This window comes from Manihot esculenta, chromosome 2 (genome assembly GCF_001659605.2).
Source record: "Manihot esculenta cultivar AM560-2 chromosome 2, M.esculenta_v8, whole genome shotgun sequence".
NCBI classification, from domain to species: domain Eukaryota; kingdom Viridiplantae; phylum Streptophyta; class Magnoliopsida; order Malpighiales; family Euphorbiaceae; genus Manihot; species Manihot esculenta.
In genome coordinates, this window is record NC_035162.2 from 14,052,190 (window position 1) to 14,077,687 (window position 25,498).

At 32.6% G+C, this 25,498-nt stretch overlaps 1 protein-coding gene across 1 annotated transcript; it reads right to left on the reverse strand.

Annotated features, from left to right (window-relative positions):
• Positions 1–10,272: 10,272 nt before the first annotated feature.
• On the reverse strand, positions 10,273–14,649 carry LOC110609319 (probable GTP diphosphokinase CRSH, chloroplastic). Its single transcript, XM_021748815.2, has 5 exons — positions 14,150–14,649; positions 12,603–13,535; positions 11,779–12,057; positions 10,767–11,199; positions 10,273–10,644 (listed from the first exon to the last, which is right to left on the reverse strand). The coding sequence occupies exons 1-4, from the start codon at positions 14,573–14,575 to the stop codon at positions 11,065–11,067; spliced, it is 1,773 nt and encodes a 590-aa protein (XP_021604507.1). The 5' UTR covers positions 14,576–14,649; the 3' UTR covers positions 10,273–10,644; positions 10,767–11,064.
• Positions 14,650–25,498: the final 10,849 nt, after the last annotated feature.

A 25,498-nucleotide genomic window follows, 5' to 3' on the forward strand; every position in this document is an offset into this window, starting at 1 on the left:
AGCTTTTCGTAGGAAAGTGCTATATTATATAATAAACAATGAAACCCTAATCCACTTTGATTTTTCAATTTCGATTCAAACAGCTCCTACAATCTGACCTAAAAAAGGGCCCCACGTTTAATGATTTTACGATCCCAACAAATTATTGATTCCTTCAAACCAAAACAACTCTTTATTCTCCAAATGACGATGCTAAAAGGAATTGAGTAGATGAGGACATGGTTGTCCTTAAACTGAAGAGCTTGTCTTGCTTAAGCATGAATCAGTTCTTCTATCAACTTAGTTTGTTGCTTTTCTATTTTTCTTTTTCATCCATAATTTCTTGTGATTCACAAAATTATAATGTTTTTCAATGATAAATATTGACATTCTATCCCAAAGTTTGTGACAGAGCATAGAAAATTAGGAGAGAAGAGGGGTGAATGTAGAAAAATATAAAATAAAAAGATAATTAACATAAAAACTAGCGAGAAACATGGAGCAGGAATGGGAGAGAAAAGAGGAATGAAAGTGCCGTAGCCTTTTCGCCATTCCACTTCATTTTAAAGACAAAATAATAATTTTTGATGAAGAGATGTATTTATTAATGAATTTAAAAAATATAAACTAATTAATCTTATAAGTCTTACAATAAAGAAATTAATTAATTAATTTTATCAAAAAATTGGAAATTTAATAATTATTTACCTAAAAATATATCCAACTAATATTCATAATTATATATATAATGTCAATAGTCAAATCATCACTTGAAAAATTGACTGTTTTTAATATTTTTAAATAATTAAAGATAGTTAACTTAATTTTTACTATTTAATATCAAATTAAATTATACTCACATATTTGATTTAATAGTAAGTACGTGTATCTCAGATTCGTCTCAGATTCTACTCTCCAACTCTTGATCTTTATTTTAAAAAAAATATATCAAATTAAATTAAAACTTAATTTTTATTATTTAACATCAAATTAAATACAATCACAAATTTAGTATGATAGTAAATATATTTAAGTAAATTTAATGGTCTCATTTTACTCATTCAATCTCCATTTCAAAAAAAAATATTAGATTAAATTAATATAATATTTTTTTCGCTTTATAATTTTTTTATTTATATATTCATATATATTTTTTTATTATCTTAAAATTATTATTATTTTTAGATTATTTAAATATATAAATTTATTATTATAATTTTATTTTATTTTATTTATTTTTAAAATTTAATATATTTAAAATAAATATAATTAAAATTTTATATTTTTAATATGTATAAAAAAATAAAATAGGTAAAAATTATAATATGAAGAGAATATAAATTTTAGGATAAACTGCAATTTAGTCCCTCTGGTTTAGTAAAATGTAACCTTTCATCCCTCTGTTTTAAAAAACCTTCAATTTAGTCATTGTAATTTTTAAAAACTATGCTATTAGTCCCTCCCGTTAGATTTTCAGTTAAATTACCGTTAGTTTTAGTTAAAAAGATTAAAATATTCATTCTCTCTCATTCTTCTTCTTCTTCTTCTTCTTCTTCTTCTTCTTCTTCTTCTTCTTCTTCTTCTTCTTCTTCCCGATCTCCTCCTCCTTCTTCTTCTTCTTCTTCTTCTTCTTCTTCTTCTTCTTCTTCTTCCCGACCTCCTCCTCCTCCTCCTCTTCCTCCTCCTCCTCCTCCTCCTCCTTCTTCTTCTGTGTTTGATTTCATGCAAGCAGCTGTGCAAATAAAGCTAATGAAAGCAACAACCTCAAGAGCAGCATTGACATCCCGGATGGCAGCATTGGGTTTCTTCATTTTGATGTAAACAGTAGCTGTAAAATATCATGTACACCCAAAACTAAACAATCAAAATAAGCAAACACACACCAATCCCAAACTAAGAAAACTATCACCATCTCCTCTTCTTCCTCTTCAGGCTCTACTTGTGGACCTTCCTTATCCTCAATTTCCTCGTCGCTCTCCTCCACGACATAACTCTTCTGCAATACCCCAAAGTACACTGGATATTGACACGTGGAGAATTAAAAACACAAGCAGAAAACAATCGATTGGAAGAAGAGGATTTCGCAATGGGGTTCGCTTGGTGGTGGACCTGAATGCCAAAGTGGCCATTTGGAAGAAAGTAGGTGGGGTCAGGAGTGAAGAAGTTGTTATGGGTATTTTTAGTCTTTTAATTAAAATTAACGGTGATTTAACTGAAAATCTAACAGGAGGAACCAATGACATAGTTTTTAAAAATCACAGTGACTAAACTGAAAGTTTTTTAAAACAGAGGGACGAAATATTACATTTCACTAAATCAGAGGGACTAAATTGCAGTTTATCTTAAATTTTATTATAAAAAAATAAATTAGAAACTAAAATTTGAAAAAAAAAAAAGAAAAAAGAAAAGGGAGCTTTTAATCGTATCACATGGAGTAGAAAATGACTTTTGCACTTACCGACAATAAGTTGAAAACAGAGGAGCAACTTGAGTTTTGCGTCCTCGGGACTTACCGACAATAAAAGTAAATTCATACATCCAATAGAAATTAAAATATATATATATATATATTCTCACAAAAATGAATTTTATTTAAATTTTTTTGTATAGTTAATTAATTAATATATATATATATATAATAATAATAAATTTAAATATAAATATTTAATGATTATTAAATTTATTATCGTATTAATTTTAACTCTTCAAAACCTTACTCTAATGTCACATAATAAACATTAATTACTACTGGCTTATGGGGGGTGACGGTGAGTTTTTCATATCTCTAAATTATTAAAAATAATTTATACAAAATAAATATAATATTTTCTTTAAATAGTCAACCACGAGTTTTTCATTGAAATTTACGGGTGGCTCTCCATTTTATCTTATTTCTTGAGATGTTTTTATATTTTTTAAAACTAAATATCGAATCTATTTCAAATAAATATGATTTATCTTTTTAATTTGGGTTTTTTTTTTTATTTTTTTTAAAGTAAAACTACCGATTATATTAATAAAATTTCATCAAATAAAAAGTAATATCATACCAAATAGAGAGATGATGATTATGCCTGATAAATTATCTAGCTAAAATATGAGCAGTTAGAGTAGTATTATAACGAATCCATCTAATAGAAATATCAGTTTTATAGTTTAACCAATATTTACAATTGTTCAAAATCAAATATTTGTATAAGATAATTTGGTAAAAATATTTCTCAAGTACTTGTCTAAACCTCTGCATAAGATAATTTGACAAAAATACTGTTCCTTCTTTCTCTTCTCTCGAGCATAAATCATTAAAATCTCCCGAACAAAGTCACGGAAGAGAGTTTCTACGAGATAAAATTCAAATAAGGTTCCAAAACTGACATCGTTATTGTGATTTCGGAAACCCATAATAACTAATAAACCTCCATTGAATATTAACTTCCGAAACAACCGAATCAATAAAATTTGAAAAAAAAGTCAACAACAGAAACAGACTCATGACTCTTACACATTAACGAAAGATCTTATCACAATCCTTATTTATTAACTGAGAAACAACCATCAAAATGTAAAAAATTATGAAAAAATTTCATATGAAAACTAAGAGTTTTTGTTTCTATCAAAAATAAAATGTCTGGCTTGTAACTAAAAATCAAATCTTTCAATACAATAATTATTCGATAATTGCCCCCATAAATTTGTCAAAGAGATCTGCATATTTGAAAAATTAATTAGATTGTATGTGAAAAACATCCCCACCATACAGAAATCATAAGTGACGATCGGAATATCTCTTGAGCTCTTAATAGAGACAATAATATCTTATTTTTTATCAATAGCTAATTGACGTAGATCATTTTTTATGAAGAAAGTGAAAGAAAAAGTTAAATTTAAAAAAGAAAAAAAGATGAAAGTATCGCGTCACAAGAGTAACACAAAGATAAACTTTAATAAAATTAAAATTTAAAAATGTTTTATTTGGACGTTCTTCTCTTTATATTTAGAGTTATTTTTTCTTTTATAAAATTTTATTTTTTTAATATTGTCTCGTTCTGTTGATTAAATAATTTTTTTTAGTTAAAAATATAATTTAAATTATTATTTTTTTATTGGAAACTTTATATATGCAAAAATAATTAATAAATTTTGTAATAATGTGAGTTGAGTGATATAAAACTTTTATGTGAGCTACTAAAATAACAAATTTCTGAAATAATAATATTGCAGAATGTATTTTTAATTATTCAAATGAAAATAGAATAATTATTTTTCTTCGCATAAATCAATTTTAAACAAAAATTTTTAATTTTCTTTATATGTATTGTTTATTTATTAAAAAATTTACTGTTTACTTATTTTTTATTACTTACAAATAAAATTATACTCGAAAAAAAACAAAAATTTTATTTAATATATTAACGATTTAATTAATTATTAACTGTTTTAATAATTATTAATTATTTTATTAACAGTTAATCATTAGATATTATTTATTATTAATTAATTATTTATATAATTTTTAAAGAAAGAGTGTTTAAAGTAAAATAAATATTAAATTAACTGTTAAATATAAAATGAAAATAAAAAATATAAATAAATATATAAATTTATAAAAATTATATAAATATTAAAAAAATAAATCTAATAATTGTCAAGCGTTAGTGAAAATAGCTTTATTTACAATTTATTCATTACCCAATTGGGAGCTACAAAAAGTCACAAAGGGGACAAAAACTATAGTAATCAATGCAGAATGTTGACAAAAGAAGAAAAAAGATCCCTCTCATGATGGAATTGCTTACCAAATTTTTATTAAAAGGTAGGCTTTTGGTTGCCCAATCACTCCCTCAAAATCACAAAACAACACAAATTTTTCTTCTTCTTCTTCTTTTTATTTTCTTTTTAATTTATAAGTCAATGATTATATCAATTCTTCTTCAGAATTTTTTTCCTTTTTTTTCTCTCTAAGACAGTCTCCCACAAAATGGGTTGTTGCCTTTCAAAAATTAAAACATATATATTATATATATTTCAAAAAATATTTATTTTTTATAAAATCTTATTATATTAGAGAGTGAAACTCTTTTTCCACAACTTCTGTATAATAAAAATGAATTTTTTTTAATTATATTATATAAATATGATGTTAAAATTAAACATTATATATGTTTTAAATAGACCACGTCACCAACTGCATCACCTTATTTTTTAAAATAAAAAAATTAATAAAAGAAAAAAAAAATATCTTCGCACATGGCCAGCGCATTGTATTTGCGTACACTTTATAAATTATAAATATTTTTTAACACTAGTATCGGTGGAAAATAAGATAAAAAAAATTATATATTAATTATTTGTGGAAATTACTAATATGGGTCAGACTAATTTTTAAATTACATTCATTTTTAATTTAGAATAAAAAAACCCTTAAAAATGATTATTATAAAACATTATCAAACATAATTAGTTTAACATGATTTTTAAAATTAATATTTCAATTTTTTATTTTTTATTTAATAAGATGTTTAGATTATTAATATCATATAAAAAATATATTTAAATTATAATTTTATTGAATGTTGATTAGTTTTATATATATATCAAAGTTACTTTATATATAAGATATGAAAAATGAAAATTATGGTAAGATGCTAATTTGTTTTCCTTATACAAAAAAGCAATTTCCTAAAAAATTTCTTTTACCAAATACTTCTTTTTATCTACTCGTTTTAAAAAAATTGATAAAATAAATGCTACAATAAATTTATTTTTTTTAACATTAGATTTACATACCGTTAAAAGATTAAAATTAATTGTTAATAAAAATTATAGTGATATAATACAATATTCGTTAAAATATGTCATATATTGTTATCATTCAACACTAGTTGAATTTTTTATAAACTTACTAACTAACTTTATCTTATTATAATATAAAAACAACGTATATATAAAGTTCAAAATATATATTTTTACACACTTTATTTTACATTTAAATAATTTATTTATACTCGCCGTCTTTAATAAACTTGTTGGAGCATTAAAGCCGCTGATGTATTCAACTATTTTTTATATTATTATATATAATATATTCATATTATTTGTTAAATTTGGGTCAGGTCTAACTCACCCCAAAAGGTAACTCAAGGGAGAGGATTGCCTATGGCTCATATAAGGGGCAAATTACCGCTTCCCACAAGCGCCGTCTCTTTAATAAACTCGTTGGAGCATTAAAGCAGCTGATGTATCCCTCACGCCCAGAATTTTACTGGTGTGCGTGACACATTTATGGAAGACCCAATATCGGATGAGAGGCTCTGATACCATATTAAATTTGGGCCAGACTTAACTCACCCAAAAAATAATTTAAGGGGAATGATTGCCTATGACTCATATAAAGAGCACATTATCCCTTTCCACAACCGATGTGAGATTCAACATTATTTATTATATCATATACTATATTAATATTTAAATATAATATTTAAATATTATTTATTATATTACTATCCTATAAATTGTTTTATATGATATTAAAAAGGTTTTGTTGAAGTGAAAACAAAACCAAATGGAGGCTTACTGAATTTTTAAAGTGGTTGAAGGAAAGATGCAGGAAATAAAAAGCATCAAGACATAAAATGACAATATATAATATAAATAATTATGCACTTTGACTTATCTCCAATAATATTTGGAAGATTGAAAGTGTCTAATTAACAATGTCCTCATCAATCATTCTCATTATTTTCTAAAATTAAAAATCTTGTGACATTTAGAGTGTAGGATTTCCAACATATCTTATCTCAACTTTAATTTTGTTTGAATGCATTTGCTTATGGGTTTTTTCAAAAGGGGTAATTATGTGATGTACCCTTCAATAAATATATTATAATTATGTTTATAGAAAATAAGAAAAAAAAATATATCTTCTGATTTTAATCGTTAGATATTGATCATCGGAGAACCAGAAAATAATCGTAAAATATTGATGATTTGAAATTCAGAAAATAGAGTTTTACAAAGTGTTTGGTAAGCTTGGTCTGAGAGGAGATACTCCTCTCCTTTTATTCTTTTTCTTGGTCTATCAATGACGTGTAGTGGTTTCACTGCCATTGGACCACCTGTCTCTGCCAAACGGATACGGTCGTACGAAAATATCAGATATCTGCTCCATGCGTAACGGTAATTTAATTCTCCATTTTAGCACGCAGGTTAACCGAGCAATTCGGGGCTGGGCCAGTGATCCTCATGTTGCTAAGCTTCCAGGCCGGGTTCGGGAAGAGTAGGCTGGGTCCTGAGAAAAGCCCGACCTTAAGGATGAATGGGCTGGACTTTCTCACTCGTGGGACTCTGCAGGTCCTGAGCCGGCCCTATCACTGTGGGCTCGGCCTCTTGCCAGGGTGGTGAAACTCAGCGTTCATCAAATATTATAAAAAAATTTAAAATATTTTTGATACGAAGAGATTAATTAATAGATTTTTTAAAAAAATTTAAATGATTAGCTAATAAATTTTTTAAAATCTAGATATTAAATAGTAAAATATTTAACAATTAAAATTAATGAATAGACTAATTAGTAAAATTTTTAAACAATTTACAACGTTTTTATCTATTATTTTAGTGGATTTTGTCGTATTATAAAAATTAAATAGTAATTTTTAAAAAAAATATGATGAAAGATTTAATGGCCATCTAATCAAAGTGAATTAATTAGTCAATTTGTGATATAATTATTTTAACTCTTTATTTCAATTTTGAAATCATAATGAATTCAACTCTTCTTTCATTACTTCACTTAATATTTTTACTCTAAATTGGTCACTGGTTGCATAAATGTACAAAATATATTATCTATTTTTTAAAAATAAAATTATAATTTAGTTTTGTTATAATTATAATAAGATAAAAAATATAAAAAAATATATAGTTTTGAATAATAAATGTATCAATGTGAATTTTTATGTTTATATGAATTTTTTTATAACAATTATTTTGATTGTTTTTAACAAGACAATTAAAAATTGCTTTTGTTTTCGATTAATAATAATTAATTTTAATTATGCAGATTCTTTATAAATTAATTGGAAGATTCATTTCCATAAATTCATAAAATCTATTATTTAATTAGCTTTTTTTTTTTTAAAGATTATCTTATGAATATTAATTGGGCTTTCAAGATCTTGCCAGAACAATGTGATTGTTCAAAACCCCATTTTTGAACCTGAATCAAGAGTAACAGTAACAGATTTGCCTTTGCTTCGATTTGGGCTGCTGCCTGCGTTCTTTTCATTTGGCTTTCTCTGATTTTCCTCAATTATTTAACGTCTAATAAAAAATAATGATTAAAAAACAAGAGAAAATTTTTATTTAAACCAGTCATGAATTTATAGTGTAAATATAGAAGATTTAAATTTAATTCATTATTAAATCTGATCAAATTAACAAAAAAATATATTTATATTAATAATAAATATCATTTATTACTAAATGAATAATTAAATATTAAATACTATTAATAAAATTATAAAATAACGATTATGCATAATATAATATAAAAAAATATAATTGATATATTAATTAATAGAAATTTGATTTGTTCACTTACGAAATAAAAAATAATTCAAACTAGAAAACTCTATTAGGTTCAAAGGATCTTCATTATTTTTTATTAAAGGGGAGATATGTATGTTTTTATATAATTATATCTTAGAGATATCATTATTTCATCGTTGATTGAAATATTCATAAAAGAGATTGATATGTCGAGAATTTTTTCTTAGTAATTATTGAATAATATTTTTTATTAGTTCAAAGTCTGTAAATTAATTTGGTGTAGTGTGGAATGGAGTTTCTTTAAAATTAATTATTGATGAGTAGGAGCATAAAACGAATAAGAATATTATCACTCTTAAGAATAAAACAATCTAACTCCAGCTATACGCCAACTTTAATACTCTCGTAAGGCGCTTTGAGCTGAATGCCTAATACACTTGCTGCAATTTAGAAGTGTAAAATCTATTACATCTCCAGAGAGAAATCAGTAATTAATAAATTTATACTTTGGTCTTACTGGACATGGTTAACCTCTGCATTTTTTTGGTTAGAAATTGAAGTTTTAGAGAGAAATGTGGATCCATTATGTGATTCCAGCTACGAACTGTTCATCTGATCTGAGAATTCTTAGAGGAAGACATCCAGCGAAATCCATTCTTTTGGTAATGATTATGCCGTGAAAATTGGATCTGCATGTATAGACAAGTTTGACAAATACATACTAAAAAATATTTTATATGATATAATCGTTATATTTTATAATCGTTATATCAAAACGGAACATTTTTTGTATATAGATAAAAATAAAATATAGAGATTTTTTAATTGATTATAAAAATATTAAATATTTTAATTAATTAGATTAAAATTTAAGAACACCTAAGTAATTATCCATAAAAAAATATGAGTCATCCATTAATTAGGTCATGTGAAGTATTAATACAGTATAATATTTACATTAATTAAGTTAAGTAATTAATTGAAGTTACATATTACAGTAGTTGAGAACTTGAAATTTTATACAGGCATGCATGCAAAAGTCAGGATAAACATTTAGGATTTTTTCTTCCTTGTTACTTTATTAGAGATTTCGAGAGGAGTATTTTACAGGTGATTTAGACTAGTTAAGTTAGTAAATAATTTTGATATTGAATGATATATATTAAATAAATATAAATCCATTAGTAAATTTATAAATAACAAGAGCTGTTTAGCATAATCTTCTAACATCTGCCTATAAACCCTAACCATTGAATCAAGTTCCCAATTATTAAGAAATTGTCGTACTTCAATTCATCAATAATTAAACGCAAAAGGTAATTTTTTGGGTATTATAAAATAACGCCACATTTAGCAGCACCAATTGACAAAAAATAAAGATAATTATTTCCTTAATATGTTGCATCCTCGAACATAAAGAGTCAATTAGAAACATTAGCATTGTTGCCACTGAAGGAAACAGATTCTTCCAATAGTAACCTAACACTTGGATCAAACAAGTAAACTCAATCATAAACTTGATGTCAAAACATATTTCTCAGTACTCTTATGTACTGCTCAATTCTCTCAGTGCCCAGAATGAATCTTCCTAGAAAATAAGCTAAATACCTATTAAATGCAACCAGTTTCAGGAATCATAGAAGTTCAACACCACAGGAATATATATATACATATATATATATAATAAATACATTAGCCCACTGCAACCCAGACAAAATTTTACTGTACACAGAAAAACAGAGAAGGATAGAAACACTGGAATTAGACTAAATTGCTTGTTAAAATAATTCAATATAGACAAGTGAAAGAAGCTGAACTATTTCTTGTTTGAATTAATTTCTACACTATCGATTTTTGAAAGTAAATACTATAGATTTATAATAAAACAAACAAAAGGTTAAAGGGAAGGGATAGGGGAACAAATACAGAAAAAAAAAAAAAAAAGCCTCCAAAATTCAGTAAAATACAACAGCTAGTTGCAAGAGCCCATCTCAGAAAAATAGCATTAGCCCACACCTCAATGACATACCAACTTTTGTTTTTAAGATCACCACCAATCCACCTAAGCATACCTTGAAAGGCATAGGTGATGGCAAAGCAGAGAGGAACCAACTAACACTGCAATTATAAAAAAAAAAAACCAATAAATTTAATCACCATAAATAAAAAATGTCAAAACAAATCCCACAAAAGAAAAGAACAGGAAGTGAAGAAAAAGATATTGGTATTAGCAATTATACCTTGAAGTCTCTGGAGGTTTGTGCTGTCGACGTCAAGAAAATCTTAGTTTGAAGTCGCTAAAGATTTTAAGTTGAGGACAGTGCAGATAGCACATAGAAGAGAAGATAGAGAAACTGATAGGGCTCAAACGTGAACACCCCTAGATTCCAGGCTCTAACAAATAATTACTTGCAATTTTATACTTGGGAATTTATTTAGCCTATTTGGGTTCACAGTTGCAACCTATAAACCTTTTTTTTTTTCACAAAAAGGAAAAATATTCAGTTTCAGGATATTATGTACAGCATTTAACAGGTCCTAGTTTGCAAGCTTGTTGCCAAGCTCTTGACCATATAGCTTAATCAAGCCACTATCTTCTGCCATTTTAAGTTTCTCATTCAACATGGTCTTGTATTCATCATCTCTGTCCTCTAAAGCTCGCATGAATTCAACCTGTAGGAACGTTATTATGCACATACAAGCATTAGACGCAATAAAAATATATTCCAATGAAATATCAATGGTGGCTAACTACATAATCTGCAACTACAAGCAACTTCCCAGGGTTTTTGGGATCATTCACATTTAACACAAAAACAAGTGGAATATTTTCAAATCCAAGTAGTTAGATACCAGATTTATACCCAAATTTACAGAATCACACATATAATCACCAGTCACTGCACCTCACACAGGACAATATTTTGCAGCTTAGAACGTATTCTACACCAAAAATGGTTATAACCATGTAAGCAAGCATGCCCACCATCATGACTCGTGTGGTAATGCTATTATCACACCATTTTGATCCACGCATCAATGCCACTTCACCTTAAACCAAAAGATCTGCCATGGGTATATGGAATTAAATTTTTAATTGTTGACAATAAGGTCCATTTCAACATGGAACCACTTTAACATGGGCTGTATCAAAAACTAAATCACAAGCTTTTGATAGAAAACTAGCGGTTCTAGTAAGATTTGTAATATGAATACATTTACGCTTATTGGCAACATATATCAATTTTTTACCTGTTTCTGAAATGTGTCAAATTCATCAGAGCTCAAAGAACCATCACTATTTGCATCAAGGAGCTGCATCATCTCCCTAGCATCTTCCCCTGGCGCACCAAGCTCTTCCATCACTTCCATAAGTTCGTCAATGCTGATCTGGCCATCACCATTCTTGTCGAAAAGACGAAATACTCTCTCTCTGTGATCAATCTCAATCCCTTTAGCAGATGGAAGATCCCTAAGACGCAATGCTGCAAGTTCAGCAGCTGCCATCATTATAGCCTTGAGCCGCTTTGCCTGACATCACCAACAACTCAATCAGCTTCTAGGGCAGGTAGCTAATTTTAAATGTTTTAGACCATGTCAGGTCAATCGATAAGGTTTGCATAATTTAAAAAATTAAAGATGGTGTGAATTGAATCTCTCTCCAAAAAATTAAGGATGGTGTGAATTGAGTCTTCTCTCCTCTTTTATTGAGTCAAAACCCATCCTACTTCCAACACCTCTTCTGGCGCTTCCTCCTTTCCATTCCAACTTGGTGACCAAACTTTGAATTGATATGGAGGAAGTTTCACATGGACAAATAAGCCCTCTTATTCTGTGACTATACAATGGAATTAAGAAAAGAAAAGAAGAAAAAAAATCAAAATCTAGGATATGGTCAAGGTTTGTTCACATAATTTTTAGGAGGTTTCATATTTTAATCATTCACATCCAAACAGTACATCTGCTGTTTAGATCTCGCCTCCACAGCTTTGACTACCTTATGGTATTGGCCCAAGACTGGTTTATTGAAATTTGTTAGAAAAAATGAATCTCAATGATGCAATCAGAGTACTGACCTCTTCTGGATCAGTAAGACCACCCTTGTACAATGAATGTGATGCCATTCCATCAACTGCCTGCAGGTCCATCTCCACAGTTCTTATTTGAATTTCCATTAGTGGTCTAGATTTGCCATTGTCACTCACATCAACTGCCATATGTAAGCTCCTATATCCATTGGCTTTGGGCCTGGCAATATAGTCTTTTGTTCTGTGTGGCATTTCTTTCCACAAAGATTGGATAATTTCACGTGTCCTGTAGCATGCCTTTTCACCTACTTCTGGCATATTTTCTGTAGATCTGGGACTCAGAATTACCCGTAAACCTAAAACATCATTCACCTCCTCTGGCTTGCGACCGTCTTTCAAGAGCTTCTTCATTGTGCTGAACCGACTTTTATAGCGACCTTTGATGGAGATATCCTCCACCATGTCTGCTAAGATAGGATCTGCTTTAAGCGAACAATGCAGCTCTTCCATGTACGTATCAATTAAAGACTTATTTCCCGTCTCATGGCTGCGTAGCCATGTATCCACATAGAGGTATGAATACGGGAAAAGGTAGCGAAATGAGAGATCCTCCAGCTCCAATGACAAGTAGTTAGTTCCAACGGCATAAGCCAAGGGGGCATGTATCTTCATAACTTGTAGAGACAGCATTTGCTGCTGATATCTAGGCAGATAATCCAAATGCCTCATCATATCAAGCTTGAGAGCTAAGTCCAGAATCACAGCTCGAATATCATAGTAGGTAAGGCAGAACTTCCTTAAAGCAGCAGCACCATCATCATCTAAAACTTCAATTCTTAAAGGAATGTGCTTCACACGCAAAATTTCATGCAGTAGATGAGCAGTACCAGTACCCATGCGATAACTGACTTCATGTATGGATATTGCACCAGCCTCAAAAACTTGAGTTAATATACTAGCCGAAATAACTTCTGCATCCATCTGGAATTTTACTATAAAAGATTTAAATAGCAAGAAAAAAAAAAAAGAGAAAGGAAGAAAGAAGAAGGTAAAAGCTACAGACAAGTAAAATGGATCAACCCACAATGAAGAGACAAAGGGAAGGGCAATTATTAGGAAAACCCACATATCATTGCCAAGCAAACACAGAACAAGTCCAATTTGACAGTTGGAATAAACTCCTGTTATCTGGACGGTTATTAGCATATCCCGTGTCGGAAAACCAGCAATGGATAGTGTTAATCCAATTATTTTCTTTGCCTAGGGGCAAATAAAAGAAAAAAGTGCTTCATCCACTTTCAGGAGGAAACTCTCAATTTGAAAAGTAAATAACCTCACTTACTCAAATGAAAAGAGCAAACAAGCAATTAATCCACTCTTGCAACACTTCGAATATGCGCGATTTCCGGAGGCCAAAAGTCACTTTAAGGTAATTTTGCTTGGCGTTATCCTAGCCAATATTGTAGAAATTGAAGCTAATCCTAACTGGTTGCAGACAAGTGATAAACCAAGGCAGCAAGTATCATGAAGCCTAGAAGTTACTGTACTTCATACCAACGAAAAACATTAGAAGTAGAAGTAGGAGGGAGAGGTACCTGAAGATCGGCAAGAACAAGAGCCACAGACAAAGCCTTGGAGAGAGGAGACCGGCCATCAGGAGCCAGGGGTAAGTTCTGCAGTATTGGAATGGACAGCTTCAGAGCCTTGAAGAGTATCCTCGAAGAACTCGTTGAAAGCACATTCATCCTGTCCGTGAGCTCGTTGAACGCTCCCACCAACTCCACCACCATCTTCCCCCCAGCCTGTTCCAGTGCCCTCGACGCTCTTGGAACTTCCATCCATCTCCGCCTCCACCTCCGCCTCCACCTCCTTGGACTGGGAGTAAGATTCAGATTCCACAACCTCACCACGTGTTGTGGACTTCGAATCCTCGGAATCAATAGATGTGGTGGAGGAGAGAGCTCCATCTGCAAGCTACACAACAGAGAGAGAAGAGAGAACCCTGGAACTTCTTCGGCCATAAAAAATCTCCTTTGAAGTGTGTTGTTCTGATTGGTCGTCGTTTTGAAAGAAACAGACAGCTGGGTAATTTTTATCCATTAGTTGCTCAATTTTTAAATCTATTTCATTTATACAACTCAACTTTAATCCATTGTAATATACATACGCTTAACATTAATTTCATAAAAAAAAAAAGTCATTTTGATAGCAGTTTCCAATTTTCCAACCTTTTTTCCCATTCTCTTTTGCATTCTTAATATTTAATTAATTGGTAATTATTTAACAAAATTATTTTTTAATAGATTATCATAATCAATAATAGTTTATATGATATATTTATTATTTAATTTTATTATTTAAATTCAAATTTCTGTTAAAAAAATACCTTGTTAATTTTTTAATAGACTCTTGGAAGTTGCTGGGGAGGAGCACTGGCAACCTTGAAATCCTTCAGGGGTAGAAGTGCTAAGAACATGGATTCTTGAACTAGATGTTAATGGGGATGGAACACATGGAGGTCCTTGTTTGGACTATTCTCGTGTAACAATATATGTTTAATTATAGAATAATATTAATTTTATAGTATTAAAATTATATAGAGTTCATAATATTTTTAATTTAAATATTAATAATAAAATATATTAATATTTAAAATTATAAAATAAAATAATATTATAATTAAATGTGTAGGAAATTATTGAATTGTTTAAAAAATAAATAAATAAAGTAATTAATTTTTTATTTGATTAGATTAATTTATTTATTTATTTCTACGTGATGAATTATAAACTATTCAAATATTTTTTACTCATGTAGTTAGATAAAAGCATAATTCTAAATATTTTTCTATCTAATTTCTTTTATTATTAAATCTTATAATACTCCTATATATTAAAAATAATAAAATATAATAGATACATATCAAAAATTTATAATTGGTATACGATGTTATTTTAATAATATATTAAAAATTGTACTGATACTATTTAAATTGATAATTATGTTTAATTATATAATTTAATAAATTTAGTTTTTTTTAAAAGTAATTGTTATATTTTTATAATATATTTATATTATATTAATTTAATAAAATTATTTATAATGATAAATATTTTTATTTTTTTTCATAATATATTTAATTTTTTTACCATAATAATTATAAATTTACTGTGTTTCTACGATTGCATAAGAGTAATCCAATAAGAATTAAACTTAATTTTTATAATATTAAATATTCATATTTATTTATTTATTTTTCAAATTATAAATAATTTAATAATATTGTATAAAAATTAATTAATTAATATAAATATTTAGAATTATAAAAATTAAACTTGAAATATTTTAACATTATTTTTTATATAATTTTTATAATAATATTTATATTATATTATTTTAATATATTATTACAATAACACTTTAATTAAAAATAATATCAATTATAAATTTATGGATATATAATTATTATATTTAATATAATTTATTATTTTTAATATATAAAAACACTATAAAAGTCTATAAAAAAAAATTAAAGTTATAAAATGATATTATTCTGTAATTAAATATGTATCATATTCCTAATACTATTTAATTATAATATTATTATATTAATATATTAAAAATAATAAAATATAATATAAAAATAATTAAAAAATTATATTATTAGATAAATCTATACGAAATGACTTGATTTATTTTTAGATGTTTAATCACAATATAATATTAATTTTATAATGATACCATGGGTTTTGTCCTCCATCATCGGATAGTATGGTAATATGTTTTTGTATTTGGAAATAGTGCTTTTTGAAGCTGATCTTTAGACTGCCAGCGTCTATTCTTCTCTTTTTTAGTAGTTTTTTTATAAGTTGTAACAGATCTTTAAATTAGAACCTCTTTTGATTCGGGTGGTAATTCTATTAATTTTAAAGATGTCTTTATCGATTGATATCGTCGACAACCACTATCCAATTTGGTCTTTCATGCATTAGATTTGACCTTAGCTCCTAATTTGGTTTTTTCGAATTGTAATTAGTTAAACTATAGCTTTTCATCTCCTTGTTATTTAGTTGGTTGACTAACCCTTGAATTGTTGTAAATAAGGAAGCTTTTACACAGCTTGACTACAACCAATATCAGCGGAAGGGATGATCAGAGAAAGGAAAGCGGTGCTACTGGTTGTGAGCAGTTCGCTTGTATTTTTTGATCTTTCTTAATAGAAACTTGTTTTATTAGCCAGATTGTTTTTGTTCCAAACTCATTCTTTGATCACGAATGAAATGCATTTGGTGAAAAAATAAAAAAGATTAGCTCTCGGGCTTGTGAAGAAAACATGCTGATGTGTTTCAAGATTACCAAGGAAATCACACCATAGGAATATCGATCTCCATCAATCTCATATTGCTAATACATTATTACTTTTTTGTTTTCTTTCCCGTATATATATCCTTGCATATCTATTACATTTTATTTATTATATATTATTATTCATACTAAACTAAAACCTTTCAAATATATTAATGTAATCAAATTTTAGGGTGATTCTTATTCTTATTATTATAATTTATAATAATAATCTTATTATTTGTTTTTACAAAATTAATAATTTAAAAAATAAATTATTATTTATTTATTATTGATATTATTGGAAATAAAATGATAATATGACCGTAATAGATACAAGGAATATAAAGTGAGGTGGTGGTGAGTGTTCACGGCATCCAATGCTCAAGTCAGTATACAGAGGGAGAGAGAGCAATACGCTCAAGCCAATATGCATTTTTCAATAATACGACGGTAATATGGTCGGCTGCTTGATGAGGGACATTGCCAGCTAATAGGTTGATAATTTCGCGATTACAGACGTAATAGAGATACGCTGGGTTTGTACCTAATAATGGTAACTTCGTACTAAGATTCACCCCGTTGAGGGAAGGGCGAGTCTTTAATGATGAGTCGAGTGTTTAGGGTGCTCGAATCTTTCCTTCCTCGGGTGCCACATGGCCCTATCTTGTGGTGACAGCTTGTGGCTTACTTTGGGTGATTGTTGAGAAACATCCCACATTGGAAAATTACAAAAAAATGAAATTATATATAATAGCTAACACGAAACTACTGAATAGTTTGGGTTAATTAGTTTGGATTAAGTGAAAAATAGGTCCAAAAGTTATTTGTGTTAGTTTGGGCGGGCAATTACATATTATGTAGAATTAAAGATCCCTCGCTGGTCTTTGATTGTTCAAATTCGAAAGAGATAGCTATTCTCAAGTTTTGGGGAACATGGCCTCCTGAGATTGGTTTTTGCTGCTTACGTCATTTCACTTAACTAGCCCCTCAATGATGACCGCACTGCATATTGTGTCGCATTTAAAGCCTGCCATCAAAACCATCTTATAAAAGCTCTTTTTCTTCCTCAAATACCATTTTTGCTATCTCTGTGATCTTTTGCTTCCAGAAAAACTCATTCACTACTTCTTTTCTGCCTATACTCCTTACGATAATTTATATTTCTTTTTTTCCCTTCAATATGAATAGAAATACTTCTTTTACCCTTTTTCCTTGCGGGGTTCTACCTCTAGCTCCTCTTTCGACTGGCCCATCCATGCTCTGGTCCCTATTGTTCCATTGAGAGAAGCTCCGAAAGGCGAAGGCGACTTGATTGGTGATACCCTGTCTGTCCTCTTGGAGCATGATGTAGACCTTCTCTATGATACCTATTGTAATACCCGGCTAGAGTCGGACATCGGAATTTCTACCATCCGGTGGAATTCGAGGATGTCAGAGGTTTCTAGAAGGGTAAGAGAAAGGTTTTCTAAAATGTTTTTAAGTGTTTGAAAGGTTTTGAATCAAACCGGATTGATTTTTGAAGAGAAAAGGCTTTGGAGACAAAGGCCAGGTTCGGCCCCCGAATGTTAAGTTCGGCCGCCGAAAGTGCCCAATGTTCGGCCCCCGAAGGTTAAGTTCGGCCCCCGAAGGTTGCATGGTTTTGCATGCGATTCGGCAGCCGAACCTGAGGCGGTTGCTCATCTATAAGGGCACCGAGTGGCAGAAATTTGAAGCTCCCTTAGGCTTGTTGAAGTGATTATGCATGTTTTAGAAGGGTTAAATGCATGTGTTGAGGTCTGAACAGGTGATGGAGGGACTGGCAGGCGTCCTTGTGCACGAAACTGAGTTCTGGCTAAACTCAGGTTCGGCCCCCGAAAGTCCAAGTTAGGCCGCCGAACATGCCTGACTTTCGTCTCTGGAGGAGACATTCGGCCGCCGAAGGTGCTGCCGAAGGTGCCCTGTCCAGCCTTCCTTTGCTTGTTTTGCATGCATGTTTTGTGATGTTTTAGAGGGTTTTTGGAGAGATGTTCATAGTTATGTTAGAGTATGTTTGGTACCTCATTTACGTCCATCTGTGTAGGATTAGACCGAGGAACCGAGGAGGCTCCAGAGTTAGAGTTGGCCCAGAGTTAGCCAGCATTGGCTAGAGGTGAGTGGAACTAAACTACATATTTTCTCTTGAGAAATGACACGATTCTAGCATGATCCATGCATCATAAACTGCCATGTTATGTATTAGGTTGTATTGCATTAGACTTCACGACGATGATGCATTGCATATACGTTGTTGTTTATGTGGATGAATGTTGGATGATCCTTAGCCCTTGACAGAGAGCAGATATAGATATATGGCATGAGATAGCCATACCAGGTCGCCCCTGGATAGTCCAGGTCGCTCCTGGTACTATGAGTGAGACAGCTGGGCTGTCAAATCAGAGTTAAGTGTAGACCAGGTGAGACCTCGTCTCCTTGGCACAGTTGGTCATGTTATGATATCAGAGAGATAAGTGTAGACCAGGTGATGACATAGTCTCCTTGGCACAGTTGGCATTATTATAACATGTAGTTAAGGGTTATTGGTGACAAATTCATCCTTGAGATGATATGTTTGTGATGTGATGCATTTCATGAGAGAGCATGTAATGAATGAACTGTTTTTATTGTTCCTCCTCACTGGGCTGTAGTAGCTCATCCCACTCCCTTAACCCCAGTTTTGCAGGTTCTGAGATAGCTATGGGAAGTTAAAGTCAGCAAGAGTACAGAGGGAAGATATGCATGAATGTATGATTGTAATAAAGTAGTGGACATGATGTAACTCAAAGATTAGTGGTAATGTAATGTGTATAGATATGTACTGTCGTATACTGGATAGACTTGTGCTTTTCCTAGTATCCTTGCTATAGTGTGATGTATGATTAATCCCTTGTACATGAATCCTGTTTTACGTTTCTTGATGAGAAATGTGTGAGTTAGGCTTAATGTATGGCTTTGATGTGATACCAGTGGATTGTGTTACAGAGTAAAAGGGTTTCAATCCCTTGATCCACAGCAGATAGTAGTCCCTGGTATAGGCCCTGAGGGCCATTTCAGATTGCGATATCTGAGTAGCAGTAGTTAAGCCTACAAAGTTTTACAGGATTGTTGAGTATCTTTGTATCATGTATGGGATTTATCAGGTACACAGAGAGTATAGTCGGCTTGCTACGGGTCCCGGCGGCCTTAAGCCGATCTGGATCCTAGTGCCAGTGATGGTTCGGACCGTTACTGAGTGGTACCGGTTTCCGGGTCGTTACACCTATCAAATTTCTCGAGAGGCTTTTCGCGTCTTTGCTCCTTTTCCATGCGTCCGTATGAGTAACTTGATTCCTGTTGAAGATACTACTATGGTTTTTGAGGAGCAATTGAAGGCGGGTCTCCGATTCCTTATGGACCCATTTTTTGTGGATGTCCTTCAGTTCTACAAGCTTTCGGTCACCTAGCTATATCCTAATAGCTGAAGAATCCTAGTGGCTTTTCGATTCTCTATCTTAACAACCACATCAAACTGAGCGTAGTACTTTTCTCCCAGCTATATCAGTTGGGTACTCACAAAAATGAAGAGTTTTGATATAGCGGGTGAAAGCACTTGACCATATTTGACCGGATACCTTCCTTCTTGAAGTGGTAGAAAAGTAAATTTTTTGTCCTTCGCCATCGGATGCCGAGAGGTTTTGAGCGCCTTTAAACAAGCTGGTACTATTGGGTGGAATTGAGGAAGGATGCCGTTCGAGGAGGGATGAGGACGAGGCTTTAGCCTTTCTCTTGATGAAGGCTAATTCCCCAAAGAAAATGGACATCACTCAAGCGGTGAGGAATACCATTTTGTCTTGGTAGAGCCACCCGCACGCAAGCCAGACTCGAGATCCTCACCTGTCTAGCCTTCCCAGCCTTGGGAAAGGTGCTTCCCTAGCTAGAGATCAGAGTACTTCTCTTTCTATTTTTTTTTTTTAATTTTGAATTGCCTTGCTTACTTCTCTTTTTTGCAGATATGGCTGGGTCTCGAAGCAAATTTGTTGAAGTGGCGTGTGCTACCATAAAGGAAGTTTGTTGCTAGGGCTACTAGTCCCCCTTTTAAGCGCGCTCACCCCATGAAAGAGGTGATAATGCTTCCCCCTCCTCCAGCCCCTCCTACAGTAGAAGAGTTGGCCCACCTTCAGCCTGAGTCTTCTACCTTGGGCACTTCTACTTCTGTCCCAACTTTTGAGCTTCCTACTGCTGCCTCCACCCCACCAGAACTTGCTCCGCGAGCATGGGGTCTAATCATCCTAGCCTCCAAGCATCCAACGCCTAGCATTGGTGCTAAACCAGACGCTCTCCCTCCTTGATGATCCTACCCTAGGTCTCCTGCCAATCAAAAGAGCTTTGAGGCCTGCAGATCGCCACTGCCTGAATGAGCTTGAGACAAATGAACTTTTTGATAACGTCATGCACTCTGCTATGGAGGGTGCCCTTTGTACTTATATGGCTAATGAGCACCACAAAGCCTCGAGGTGGGAGTTTGGCACAAAAGAGACAGATAGGAGGCTCTTAGCCAAGGAATGCTTAAGGTTGAAGGCTCGAATCAATGAAGTCGAGGCACCATGAAGGAGACCCTAGAGTCTGTGAATAAGCTTCAGTATGAGCTGAATGAGGCCAATGCTTCCAGGTTGATTTTTGAGAATCGAGCAAAAATTGCCGAGAATCGGGTGGCCCTGTTGCATCACCAAGTCCATGAGCTACATGCTCAAGCTAGGGAGGCCCGACTGCTTCAACCAGGGTCACGGAGCTTGAGGCAGAGCTGCAGGAAATAGTGACCTAAGGTGGAGAGATGTTTATTGAAAGTCAAGATTCAGTAAAAAGGAGATGGTGAAACGATTTCCTTTTGAAGACTTTTCTTGGATAGACAACATCTTCTCTAAGGAGGAGGGAGTTGAGATTGAGGGGGAAGGACGAGCCGAAGGCAGTCGCAATGACCAGGTCTCTACTGACAATGTTAGACGTAGAAAATAGTATTGTAATGGAGACTCAGATTGAAGATATTTCTCCCCCTATATAGTCTTTTATAACCTTAATGAAAACATTTTCTTATATTGTTACTTTTGCTGAGTGTTTGTATACCATGTGCTCGTTCACAGCCCTTTCTCTAGACTTAAACAATTTCTTTTAAAGAATTACTAAGGGTTAATACCCGTCCACCGTAGTAGTAATAGCTTGAAAACCTTTAAATAATGGAGGTAACACCTGGATACATAGCCTAGCAAGTGCATGCCTCAAGTCTGAAATATCCTTCAAAATTTCTTATAACCTTGAGGCTAATACTCACCCATGAATATCAGTCTTGTGTCTCGGGCCTTGACTGTCTAAAAAATCTTATATAGGGCTATGAGATGGTATTTGAATCTGGCGAAGCCGACCTTATGGCCTAGGATAAAGGCCTCGAGTAGTGGAACCCTAGCCTGTTCTTTTAGCTTGGCTTGTACTCGTCTTGCGGCCTTAAGTGTGCTTTAAGATTTTTTATAGGGGGCCAATAGCTGGCGAGACCCGCCTTATGGTCCCTTATGATTACTTTTTGATGAGTGGGCCCAACGCCTGGGACCTAGCCTAGCAGAACCCGCCTTGGGATCTAGCCTAGCAAAACCCTCCTTGTGGCTTAATGGGACCAATGCTCGGATGGCCTAGCGGAACTTGCCTTATGACCTAGTCTAGCAGAACCCTCCTTGTCGCTTTATTTAGTGGGACCAACGCCCGGATGGTTTGGCGAAACCTGCCTTGTGACTAGCCTGGTGAAACCTGGCATTGTGGCCTTATTCAGTGGGATTAACGCCCGAATGGTCTGGCGGAACCCGTCTTGTGACTTGCCTTAGCAAAACCCGCCTTGTAGCTTTATTTAATGGGACCAACGCCTGAATGATCTGGTGAAACCCGCCTTATGACCCGGCCTGGCGAAACCCACCTTATGGCCTAGCCTGGCAGAATTCGCCTTGTGGCCTTATTTAATGGGACCGACGCTCGGATGTTCTGGCAGAACCTGCCTTGTGACCTAGTCTAGCAGAACCCACCTTTTGACCTGGCCTAGCGAAACCCACCTTGTGGCCTTATTTAGTGGAAATAAAGTTCGAATGATCTGGCGGAATCCGCCTTATGACCAGGCTTTGTGAAACTCGCCTTGTGACCTTATTTAGTGGGACCAATGTCTGGATGGTCTAGCAGAACCTGCCTTGCAGCCTTATTTAGTGGGACCAATGCCTGGATGGTCTGACAGAATCCGCCTTATGATCTGGCTTGGCAGAACACACTTTGTGGCCTTATTTAGTCTTCTTATTCCTTTTTAAGGAAGGTCATCCCATCATTCTCTATCACTGGATAACACCACATATAAAAATCCCTAATTAACTTCATTATTGATAAAATTTACATATACCGAGAGTGGGGAATCACTCGGCCTTTCAGTTTAGCCGACTTATACGATTTCTGGGTGAAATATCTTCGAAACTTTAAAAGATTTTTTTCTGACCTCACCCAACTTGCTATTCCAGCTATTACATCTACAATTTGCTTCCTTTCCTTGACCATCCCTAGATTCTCCTGATATTACTTGTATAACCCATACAAGTTCTCGATCAAGAGTATTTTCGGAAGTTATTTCCTTGGGCTCATGTCTCATTTCTTCCTTGCCCTTCCTGGTGAATTTTCAAAGAGTGCCATCCCTAATAAGCCTCTTGATCTCATCCTTTAGCTGCCGACATTCTTCTGTCGTATGACCATGATTTTCGTAAAAATGGTAGTACTTGGTCTTGTCTTGTTTCTCTTCTTTTTTAGGGTTGAGCTTAGGTGATCATTTGATTTCTTTATCATTTTTCCTGATCCATATCAAAATCCGAGTCTGTGAGTCATTCAATAGAGTATAACTCTTGTACTTACTTTGATCCTCCCTCATTCGGGAGATGAGATAACTCCTGTGATCTCCTTCATATCTTCGCCTCTTGGGTTTTTGACATTGCTTTTGGTTTGTCCTCTTATCCTCCTTTAACGCTTGGATTTCGTCATCCAGCTTGATATATTTTTGAGTTTTGTCTATCAACTATTGATATGTTGCGGCTGGGTCCTTAATTAAGGAATTCATGAATTTGACATTGTGCATTCCTTTTTTCAATGCTTCACACACTATCTCATGATTTGGTTCTTCTACCTTATGGCTTCAGTATTGAACCATGAGATAAACTCCTCAAAGACTCACCCTCTTCTTGGCAGATCTTCTATAGGTCAGAGAAAAGTTTTTTAGGAGGTATATAAGTAATAAATTTAGATTTAAATAATATAGCAAACTGTGTAAAGTTTTAAATTAAACATGGACTTAGATGTTTGTACCATTTTTTATCCAAACCTGTGAGTATTGATGGAAACACTCGGCACAACACAAAGTCATGTACATCTTGAAGTTGTATGGTTGTCTTGAAGATTGCCAGATGGCTCCTGGGATCTGCTGTTCTTTCGTACTTGTCCAAGCTAGGCATCTTGAACTTGGTTGGAAAGGTTTCTGCTAAGATTTCTTTCAAAAGAGGCGAGGCACCATCGAAATCGAAATCCTCCTCTTGTTTGATACTTTTGCACGGCTCGTACTAGCTTCCAATCGATGCCTTTTGGAGCATCATCCGATTCATCTTCGGACTCGACCTTTCCCTTAGGCCACTTTTTAATTGTTTCTGTTCGAGCCCTTAGGGTGTTCACAGAGGCTTCCTCCCTTCTTTCGAGATCCACATACAACGCCTCCTTTCGAGTTTTGTACTGCCCGATAATAGTCTGCAATCTTTCGATGTATTGGAGCATCTGCTTATTGTTTAAATTATTGAAATCCACTTCATTGACCATTGAGAGCACATTTTGTCGATTGTAAAGAGTAGAGGAAATGATGGCACCCTTGTTGGTAGCGATATTAGCAGCAGCTTGCGAACTACCGGCCATTCTGAAAGTGAAAGGGAAAGAGGTATTCTTTTATGAGAAAAAGAGTAGAAGACCGATCGTAATCCAAATGTATAAAGGGGATTTAATGGATTTTCCAACAATGAAATCAAATGATGTTATTGAAAATAAAATGATGATGTGACCGAAATGGAATTGTGTTGTGATTGACTAAACCACAAGGAAGGGAAAACGAGGTGGTGGTAGGTGTCCATGACAGCCACTCCGACGCCCAAGTCAGTATACTGAGAAAGAGAGGGAGCAATGAACTATTTAGAGCTTTTTTATAAGAGAAAAACATAACTTTACCTCTGTGATTCTTCCATTTTTATACTGTAAGAAGTAGGGCTGAGCAGTATTCGGTTCAAACCGAAAAAATCGACCGAACCGAATTAATTTCAAAATTCGGTTCGGTTTTTTATTCAATTCGGTTCGGTTCGGTTCGATTTTTAATTTTAAAAATTTCAGTTATTTCGGTTCGGTTTTGATCAAAAAAAAATCGAACCGAACCGATTAGTGATAATAATATGTTATTTTCAATAATATAGAGAAATTAAATTATATTAAGATTAAAATATTTTAATTAAATTTTAAAATATTAAAAATAAAGTGTAAAAAATAAAAAATTATTAAAAATTGAA